The sequence below is a fragment of the Balearica regulorum genome, chromosome 1, assembly GCF_011004875.1.
Source record: "Balearica regulorum gibbericeps isolate bBalReg1 chromosome 1, bBalReg1.pri, whole genome shotgun sequence".
Classification (NCBI taxonomy): Eukaryota; Metazoa; Chordata; class Aves; order Gruiformes; family Gruidae; genus Balearica; species Balearica regulorum.
In genome coordinates this window covers 121,744,280-121,755,177 of record NC_046184.1, presented here as the reverse complement: position 1 = coordinate 121,755,177, position 10,898 = coordinate 121,744,280, and the positions used below count along the sequence as shown (strand labels likewise).

The following is a 10,898-nucleotide window of genomic DNA, read 5'->3' as shown; positions in this document are numbered from 1 at the left end:
TTCACCTAAACGTGACACTTGACGAGGTCGCGCGAAGAGCGGAGTCACAGCAGTGGGGAGGATTTTCCCCGGGAAGCCTCGGGAGAGCGGCAGAGCAGACCCTGCTTCTGCAACCCCCAAACCTGCTTTTCCGTACCAGAGGCAAAGCACAGAAGAGGGCGGTCGTTAGGTCTGCAGTCCTACATCTACTGTCCTTGCTTGCCTACAAAGAGGTAGGAGTAGCTGTTTGGGCTGTGTGGGGCTATTTTCTAGCTGCTAATCCCTAAGGAGACAATTACACACACCCCCGCCACTGCAACCGTCTGAAAGGATTTTGCTCAAATAAACTCATCATCTTAAATGTCACCATGGAAATGCAAACGTCTGATGGCCAACTGAGCTGCAGAGACCATATTCTGCTCCACAAGTCCTGCCTGGCTGGATTATAAAATAGAGAGCTTCAGCCAGATGGAATACGTTGCAGCGTTGTCCTCCTTTCTGAAAACCACCGTGAAAGGACCCACACCTCCCTGGTTTAAGGAGGGGGCGGAGGGGGGGGACGGACACGACACACGAATGCCAGGGGAGAGCCCAAACCACCGCCATGAGAGCTTTCTCTCCACGGACTGGAAGAAGCAGCCTGCAACAGTGCACTTCAGTGTATCTTAGAAGTCTGCAATTAAAAGATGCAGCTTCCAGCCCTAATCTTGACTATGTAACTTTGCCACAGCTGAATTCAAAGATGGGGAAAAAAGGAAAGCATAGCACTTTCCTGCCTTTGACAAGGAGCTTTGGGCTAATGGGAAGCATACTATAATAGCATTTTCCTGAAAATACTTGTAGAGTTTGTACTTCATTGCAGGTAAGGTGGGAGGAGATAGATGTTCTTAAGCCCAGCCTAGTTTCTCTCTTCTACTGATTTTCCTCATAAATGGAGCAACCACTAGCGTACCACTAGCACGTAGCTGCTTGTACCATCATTGGACAAGTGAGTAAGAGACGTCACAAGACAACTAGGCCACCGCTGAATTCAGCTTTTGCAAATGTTGCCCTACGTCAGCAAGAAGAAAACCAAAGGCAGTTCACATCAGTAGTCACCGCGAAGAAAAGCAAAACAACCTGTCAGCAGAGTCAACTGTGCCGTTTACCTCGTTCTGTGCAATCAGTCCCTGCCCGTTCTATCCCCCCAGTTACGTGCCTGTGTCTGTGCAGAGGCATTTCACGCAGATGGCGAGGTGGCGTCTGCTGTCGGGAGTCTGCTTTCTAGGAAACGGCTTGGGAAGCAGCGTGATTTGCCTTTCCAGCAGTGAGCAGGAACGCCTGCGCCAGCCGTGCCAGCTCCGGTGGCGCAGCTCAAGCCGCAGCAGGCTCGCTGTGTAGCCCACCACAATCCTGCCCCTTTGGCACATACCTTTATCACAGCAGGAACATAATGATGTTGGCATTATAGGGGATCCATATCATGTATCACAATATTCTGCTATCATATATAATATTACTGTGACTGACCAATAAACCCCTAGGAGGGAAGAAGGCTCAGTGGAGATGGACAAGGGTGATGTGCCCATGAAGCTCAGGGAATAACACAGGGTGTCACTGACCGCAGCCGTTTCAGAGCAAACCAACTTTAGCTCGACGCAAAGGGGAGGGGAGGGTGGCCTTTGGTTCAGACAAGCAGCTATCAACAGTTGAGTGGATCAGGTGGTGGTGTAAACATCTCCCCGGGTTAGGCAGACCAGCAGGGGGAATGAATAGGTAGCTCAGCCCCACAGAGCATTAAAACTAAACAACTAACAAAATAATTTTGAAGAGAACAATGGCCTTGAGCTGGCTTCAACCCATCTATTCCTTACTGGCGATGCCCAGCATCGTTGACAGTGAGAATATTAGAAACTGGTGATGGAGATCATGTTGGCATTGTGCTTGAACTGTGTACGGCAATTGCTGTACTTTGCCAAGTGTAACTTACATTTGTATCGTGTTGTCTTTTCCATATAATTTGTATTATGCTGCTAAATCAGAAATCCCATGTAACAACAACTACCTTCAAATAAGTACATATTAAACATTACGCCCTCCACATGTGTGATATCTAAAAGAACCCAGTCAGAGAGTATTTGACTCTGACACATATATATTATAGGTTCACGGATGTGAATCCACAGAATGGCAAAATCCAGAACAGTATTTCATTAACCTACACCACAGTTGTTATGCTTAGATCTACCCATAAAAATCTGTTATACTTACATAAAGTTTTGTTTCATAGATGCAGTCAGTCTGTCACACCTCTCAGGACCAGATTCCAGTGTTAGAAGTATGTAGGAAATGCATTCACCTGTTACTCCCCCCGAAGAGCCCTCTGCCCACCGTAAAGGCAGGCAGGAGCGTAGCACGTCTGAACTCGCCCCCAACGCAGCAGCCCATTGTGTCTGGTGTTGAGGATACGGCATTGCTCTTAGGGAATTCCAGGCTGTTTTCCCAAATATAGTAATGCAGTATTGGAAGAAAAAGGGTGGAATAAGTGAGATTGAGATTAGAAGAGCTACACCCAGAAACTACCACTAGCACTGCAGTCAACTTCCTACTGTTTGCAATTTAAAGACAGGATGTGTAAGAAGCTCCCGCAGCCTAAAGGCCACTGCAATGTGGACTGCTTACTACAGAGGCAAACCACCTAACAATGTCCCTTGTGCCTTCATTCAAGTAGCAAACGTTTTCTTCCCTTTCCACAGCTACCTTACGCAGTGCTGCCCATCAAACCTCGGCGACATGCAGCCCCGCTGACCTACCCTCATCCATGTACCCCACTGCCCGACTGCTTCTGCTTCACCAGTACGCGTAATTGCGATCTCCGACGTTGGCTGCTTTAACAAGACAAAGCAGCGCAAGAAAGGACTGACAGAAGGGCAGATAGGCAACGAGGGAAGACAGGTACCTCTGAGGACAAGAATTAACAAGTGACGTCTCTTCCGTAGCGCATGGCAAGACAACAGACATTAAGGAACAGGGCTCTGTCATCGGCTGGGGCTTTGCTTTTCATGGCTTGGCTTTTGCACGCACGTACCAAGGATCATACCATCTTAATCAAATGAATTCTTTATTATGCTGTACTGATAAAAACTTCAACCCATATTTTTTTCACCTTACAGCTGAAAAAGAACAAAAATCAGCCTTGAAAAATCAATTATGGATCTGAGGAGATTCGATGGAGGCACCGAGATAAAAGCTGTATTTGTGCAAACTAGAAAAGTAACAGAAGTTTCTGCTTGCGTACTCTTAGAATCAGAGTCCATCCTTGCCAGAAAGAAGGTCTGCCCATACAGTGACACACGGCGCGACTGATGTGTCCTTTTAAGGCAGCTCAGCACAACCTGGAATATTCAGAGGAGCAAAGGATCAGGGAAGGGAAAAACCTACAGGAGAAACAAAGAACTCGGTGCTTGCAGTCCAGCAAAAAGACGACAGAGCAGCATGGTGTTATCACATGCCTGTCGTGTTAGAGGCACAAATACCCTAAAGAAGAGCCAATGTCTTAGGGGACCGAGCAGGGACAGAGGGAGGCCAGGGATATTCTAGAGATAGAAACTGTAGAGATCTACTTCTGTTGGGTAGCCTTCCAATAAAAATATAGGGAAGGGAGGAAAAATGCCAAGTCATCTTCCTTCCAGTGGTCTTGGTTTGCCTGCAGGTGGGAGTGTACGATGTTGGCGTACAGCTGAGGAAGGGGGAAGGTCTTTATTTCCAGTGAACACTAGCAATTTTAAATTTTCAAATCTACAGCATCTCTCCATACAGCCAGCTTGCCCTGCTGGAGTCTCAACTTCTTAGATCATACAGCTTTAGGTTTACTTTGGAGGATCCTTGAGGAAAGGAGCATCCCACCCCCCGCATCCTGGTCATTTGGAGGATTCATGCAAAACTTTATATGCTGCTTCTATAAATGCTCCAGTAATGCACCGTCCCTCTGCAGTTCTCAACGACTGGCTTAGTGCGGGGAATGGCCGCAGGGTTAAGCTTGTTCTTTACTCCCAGCCCCCACAAAACAATCGACCCAGGTTACGGCAGCAGACACGTGGTCCTCGTGTGACTCAGTTTGCAGGACTGAGACCAAAAAGCGTAACTGGAAATAACACCAACCAAAGCAAAAACAAACCAGCCCTTAGTGCATGTTGAGTTACAAAAAAACGGAGTGGCAAGTAGGAGAAGGACACAGATCTCCCAGTTACATTATCGGCTACTCACTCAGGAACATTGCAAACACACAGATGCTGGGCAGTCACCCGTTTTCATTCAAGCACAATTAAAACCCCCTCTGTGCCAGCATATTATGTACAAAATCACGTACAGTTAAGCAACTGAAAGCGTGAATGAGATTCTAATATACAGCACTTTCACACAGCCAAAGCTATTTTATTTTACAAGATGAGTCTTTTGCGTTAATCTTTTTCTGAAAGCCCAGTAAAAACAGCGTGAACTACTTAAGCAAAATTTAAGAGACAACTTACAAAGTAATATTTGCATAGCACTGTAAATCTGCGTATTTGTTTGGGCACAGTTCTTAGTAGAAACTACAGTAGGTGACAGGGTCGGGTTTTCTTAATAGCTTCTTGGTTTTAACCAGACACATCTCTTCTGAACGTCATAAAATCAAGCGTAGGAAATAACTGTAAAAATGTACAAAAATATATACACATGCACAGTAAATGTGTACCCTGTATACAGTTTTATTACTCGTTAGATTTGGCTAATAATGATCATCTGGTACTTATGCTTCCCTCCAAATGACAAGTTGGTAACAAATCAGGTTAAAGACGGTAAGTTATCTCAAGAGAGAAGGTTTTTATTAAAGCTACGGTACTTGCTGGTGATCTTTAGGAGTGAGCAACGCACCAGCTGACGGCGGCTGCCTGGCGTTCAGGCAAGTGGCATTGGGTTGTCACAAAGGACAGCTCTGACAAAGCTGAAGCAAAGGGACACGACGGGGCACGGCTTGGCTCTCCGCACAGATGCACATGCACGTAATAAAGGACGTCTACAGAACCACTTCATGCCTTGGAAAAGAAAAAAATTCATTCCTGATTAACCTCTGCTGTCTACTCTTCCTCCCTTCGCAAATTAGATTTTAGCGCAACTTGTAAATCGGGGTGGTTTTCCTTGAAAATACACCCTGGCCAAAATTTAAAAAAAAAAAAGAAAAAGAAAAAAGAAAACTTGTCTAAGACTGAAAATTGGTAGTGGTAACCCCCACACTAAAGCATACTTCCAATTTAGATTTTGAAAGTACTACTATATTCCAGTTTCTGCTAAAATGTCTATTTTTAAAATACATTTCCTCTTAAAAAGATAAAATGCTGCTTCTGCTAATGTGAAGCTTTTTAGAAACAGACAATCAGCAACACTCAAATACTCTCAAAAGTGGAAGTGCATAAATTAACTTTCTTCCGAGTTTCAGAAACTGAAGAGTGACTTTTAACTACGGGTATAACATTTCAAGAAACACAGGCAGCTTTCCATAAACCTAGAGAAGCCAAGGATAAGAGAAACACAACATGTTTGGCTTACAGGTGCCAATCCACTTGTCTTCCCAATTTCAAAGCGTGAAGTATTTTCATGACATTTTCTGGTGGCTACCAAACGTGGCGCAGACCCTGTAACACTGACTTCCAGAAAGTTTTCTCTCAAAACCATAGCAGGTAAAACCCCCCAACAACCTGCAAGGATCTTGATGCAGCAATTGCTGAGACAATCTAGTCTTCAAGATAAATAGGGGGTAGCGTGGCAGAGTAAGAGTTGGCATCTGTAACAAGGAGATAAGCCCTTCAAGACAAGTTCTGACCCCAGTCATGTGAACATGGCAAGGGTTACCTTGCAAGTTGTCACAAGCAGGTTTCAAATTCGTATTAAGAGTCAGAGTTTGCCTGCCCACACACACGCTTATCTCTGGTTTGCAAAGCTCCCGGCAATCGCTCAATTTTCTCAGGGCAAGTATTCGGCCGGACGTGTCAGCGTTCCTCCTCCTTCCAGCGATGCACCTTGCGGTGTTCCTCCTCCCTTCAGCGATGCACCCTGCGGCTCGCAGCATGACTTGTCGCCTGGTTCAAACCCCGGCTTCCCTCAGCGCTGGCAGCCCCAGAGCAGCCCATTACGGATCAAAAAGTTCAGAAATATGGAAACGAGTAGCTGTGACAAACTGGGTCAAAGTAAAAATTCAGCATTACTGTTACTGATGGGCTTCCTTCCACAGGCATAAACCAGCGTGTGTAGTAACCGTCTGCTGTGAACCAGAAACTTCACACCAAGTGATGTAAGTGCACAGGCATCGAGGAGATGCCGTGAGCTCCACTGCTGCAGCCAATTTTCCAAGGAAATCTAGGAATGGATTTTTCACTTTTATCTGCATTGGCCTCCAGCCTCTGAATGAAACACACTTGGGCTAGGCCTGTCCAATCTTGGCCTTAGACTTACATTCTTCTCCAAGATGCCAAAATATGTGAGTACTATCTGTCTTCAGTCTGAAACACTCTGCATTGTGCAAACTCAGCATTACTAAAAGCCTCCAACCCCACATTTCTTTAATCAAAACCAGATGTTGGGCTAGTCCCTAACAAAAACTCCATCTTTAGCAATTACAAGGCATACAGTGACCCCTGCTTGCTAGTTACTCCAACTGTTTGCAAAGACCTTGTCCCAACTCTCTTTCATTGGCTTCATCAATGCCAGAGGGACCCGTTACCAGGCAGCGACAGCCCGTGTGAGCAGGCCTGGGAAGGACTCCTCTTCATTAATAAAGTTTTGCTCCGAAGCACCAAAAGTTGCATTATCACTTATCACAGCTATACTGCTTCAGACCTGCTGAGTGTGCCAACCAGTGCCAAAATGCAAGACGACAAAACCCCAGCTACATGAGACTATTTCTATAGGATTGGTTGAACCGGAAAGCTCCGAGTTCCGGCTAAGAGGTCATAACTGAACCATCTGCAGAAAATACAGGCAAGCAAATATACAGACATCAGTAGATGGAGACAAGTGGTATCACGTGGAAGTGAGCAGACACATTCACTTTTTCTGTGAATAGGCAATTACGACAAAGGTAGTAGTCAAGTTCATTGGTCAGCATTTAAGTGTAGAGCCCTTCAAGATAATTTAAAGCAGAACAAAGGAACATTGCCCATACTCTCTGTGCCGGAGACGGGTATTTTGCTCAGTAACCCCTCCCGAGCCAAGACCTCTGGACACCAGATATCTGGTCCTTCTCCAGCATCAGCTTTTTGTGCCTTTCTAACTGAGAGATGCCACAACACCAGCAGTCTCTGAGCTCTCCCACCAGGTTCTTAGATGTAGGTCAACACAATGCTACCTTGGAACTGCAAATCCCACTTTGAGAGCAACATCTTTGTTCTTCACGACAATGACAAGCGCCACCAAGGCCAAGAGCATAGCATCTGTCCATATTAGTCTGAGAACCATTCGTCTTTGGAGTCAATGCTGAACTCCATGGCAGTCAGCTTGCAAGTCCATACTGGAGAACACAGTATTTAGTCTAAACAGTCAAGCAATAAATGAAAATTTTGAACCGTGGAGAGAGAAAACGGTCCTATAGCTTTAAGTTTATTAGACCTAGCATGGTTGGAAAGCAAAAGACGAAAAACATGATATATTTTTGTTTATTATTGCTCTTAAAGGGCTTGGTAGTCAAATATACAAGCTATGTTCTATTAAACCAGAAGAAAATAAGATATAAAATCTATGCTTACTTTTCCAATCCAAGCCACCTGCTAATCTTCATTAGTGACATTAACTTCAGCTATTTCCAGTCATTTTAATTTATACATACTCCGTGTACGTGTGCACGCACGTGTGTATAAAAACCCCTAATTGAGGAGATAAAATTTAAAATTAAGAGATCTGTAGTGGTTTTGTACTGTTTTGTGCACTGCTGTATATTTCAGTTTTCCCAATGGTTACTGATATGCCTGTTTAGAAGAGCAAAATTTAAGTAACTGATGATGTATTTATTATATTTTCAAAAAGAAAGCATGACCAGTAAGTTATGATAAGAAAATATGAAATGTTGATTATTCTCCCCTTGATGTACATGCACTAATCCCGTGATTCCTAATAGGGAGTTACATGCACTAAGAGGAGAAAGGATCCCGTAAAGAGAAAGGCTATTAATTCCCTTCTCCTTTTAGCATCTCCCCTCTTCTCAGCAATAAGAAGGGATTTATTTTGTGAAATTCTTGTCATGCCCATTAATATACTGCTCAAAATATAAGTATAAAACATAGTCAATGGTCAGCCTGCTTTGCAAGCCTCACTCAACTAAGCCAGTACATTTTATATATACTCAATATCATCTTCAGGAAGCAAGTATACAGCATTTGTAACATCTTTCTAAGAAGCAAGAATTATATCCATTACTGAATTAAGAGAAAAAAAAAAAAAAAAAGAGAAAGAAAAGCCCACTGCTTTTAGTCCTCCGGTTAAAAAAACAGGGAAAAGTCAGAGTTGTCTTCATCAGCATTTGGAAGCCTAACCATATTTAAAGACAGAGTACAAAAACATCCAGCAAGGAAAATCAGAGTCATGGCTAGGTTCTCTTCTCCTCAATTCCCAAAGCATATTCCAAATTTCACTAACATTAACAACAGTTTTGCATCCCCTATCTTAGGGAAGATTTATTGAGGGGACAAAGATGACGTACTAATGCTGGGGCTACGGGTAGAAATGAGTCAGTGAGGATGAATCTAACAGGAGACAGACAACGTAGGTCATCCTTCAAATCATCTTCTTGAAAAGACCACAAATAAAAATCAAGTGCATGACAGAACAGTGATTAATGACCCCAAGTAAAACATTTTTCAAAGTTACAAAATTGCTCTGCCAGTGTCTGCAAACAGAAAAACTTGTGGGAGATTACATTCCAACAATTAGAGTAAATACTAAAAGAAGGTAAATTATTACTTTCTTATCTTGATTCCTAGAACAAAGATGAAAATAACAACCAGTGCTTTGATAAAATCTGCCCTTTACAAAAGTGAGACAAATATTCTAGTGGCAGCTGGGTTAAAAATACAGACCCCGAGGGTCACCTTCTGTCCTCAGCTTAGATCTGCAACCCATTTTATTTTACCAACTTCTGAGTGTAACCAAATGCAGACTGTGGCCTTCAGGCTTGAGCATACAGGTAGTTCCCATCTGTTTGCAAATAATTCTCCAGCTATGCATACAGCAGCAATCTACAAAAACCTCAGAATGTGCATTTGTAAAAAAGAAAAAAAGAAGGTAAGAGGAAAAAAAAAATTGAGACAGGTACAGCCATGATTCTGATCTCTAATCTTCAGTGAAAAAAAAACAACCAACAAACCAAAACCCAAAGGTCAACAAGCAAAACTAAAGATATTAAAAATCCCTGAAGACACCTCATACTCTTTCTAATGCTTAACAGCACAGCTCACCTTGCAATATATTTCACATTAACACCAAAAGCATGACCAAGTAGAAAGTGCAGCACACCCTATCATTACAGCACACAGGGTAAGATCCTGGCCCCATCTGAATCAATGTCAAAACTCTCATTAGAAGTTCAAGAGATGCCAGTAGCAGAACTATCATTTTCAAATTCTTGTAAAAGATGACATTTTGAAAACTATTGTGCTGGTTTCTGCTGCTGCCACGCAGTTTACTGAGAGAGGTTGGCTGAACTGGACTTTGGTGATGAAAGACATGAACAGAAATAAAAGGAGAAAACATCAGGACAATTGAATAGATTTCCTTCTTTGCACAACTCCAAATCCCACAGTTGGCATTAATTCAGAAAACAAACCAAGCCCAAACAGATTCAAGATTATCATACCTGCATGATGTGAAACAGGGCAAACAACACTCAAGACTGAAGTAATATTTTAAAATTAAACAGCCTTGAGCAGTTAGGAGGAGATATGATGAGAATTTTATACTGGTTTAATACTAGTGGATCTGTTTATGGTGTGTGCTGATCAATAACGCACTGCTTCCATCCATTCTCTCGCATTACAGAAGTTTTAAGACATTGCCTGAAAACAAAAAGTATCAGTGTAACATACAAATAGGATTTCATCTGTAGCCATGATAGCACAGCCTTTCCAAAATGACTTTAACCCAATGAACATCTGTCAATTAATTTAAGAAGGGTTTTTTTTTTCCTGGCTCATTAATAAAAAAAGTTGGAAATCAACAAACATTACGTTGGCTTTAGCAAGAGGAAACATTCAATGGCTCCTGTTATAAAAGTGAGTGTAGTGCTCTTGACAGAAACCAGTGTATTCAGTCATCTGAAGATGCGCGTGGCCACGGCCAATGCCCTCTTTTCTCCTCCCAACCCCAAGTCCCCTGACAAAGCAAGAAAAATGAGTTTCTTCTTCCACCCCACCCCACCTTAGATTTTCTCCCATAGTTTGACTACAGTCATCCTTAAACAGGCAGAAAGTTGATGCGTTCTCTTCAGTTGATGCCTCCAACTTCTTCATTCTTGGCTCAAGTATTATTCATTAATTAGTCATCAGTTATTAAGAAAAAGATAGTTTCTAAGTGTTTGTTGTTGTTTTTTAACTGAAGTTAATCGGATACCATAGTCTGGTTATATGTGCTGAACTGCAGCTGTGAGTTATTCCTTTTTCTTGAATTCTTGGTTGCCATAGCTGGAGCCTTTTTCTATTTCAGTTACTCCTATCAGTCTACGAACTCCAAAGGAAGCTTTAAAATATAACAGAGAAATGGGAGACATATTAAAACCAGCTCAAGGATTTAAGAAGTTACATGTAAACACACAAGCAGAACCAACATAAGTTAACCCAATCCTGAAGACAGTAGTGACTACAGACCAACAGTGCACTGTATGAGGCTACGCGTGGATCACAGGTCAGATGTCACTAAAA

The 10,898-nt window shown here is 42.9% G+C and overlaps 1 protein-coding gene and 1 long non-coding RNA gene across 12 annotated transcripts in view; both read right to left on the bottom strand.

Moving 5' to 3' along the window:
• Positions 1-3,062: 3,062 nt before the first annotated feature.
• On the bottom strand, positions 3,063-7,185 carry LOC142604732 (uncharacterized). The gene is made up of 2 exons (XR_012838576.1): positions 5,545-7,185; positions 3,063-5,033 (listed from the first exon to the last, which is right to left on the bottom strand). It is a non-coding gene; the product is annotated as an uncharacterized LOC142604732 (long non-coding RNA).
• A 445-nt stretch (positions 7,186-7,630) lies between these two features.
• AGPAT3 (1-acylglycerol-3-phosphate O-acyltransferase 3) overlaps positions 7,631-10,898 on the bottom strand; it is a 94,947-nt gene continuing 91,679 nt past the window's right edge. For all 11 annotated transcript variants that reach the window (XM_075773280.1, XM_075773294.1, XM_075773274.1 and 8 more), the window contains one exon: positions 7,631-10,716. In XM_075773280.1, the coding sequence (XP_075629395.1) occupies positions 10,628-10,716 (89 nt within the window). In that variant the 3' untranslated portion in view covers positions 7,631-10,627. The remainder of the gene's footprint in view (positions 10,717-10,898) is intronic.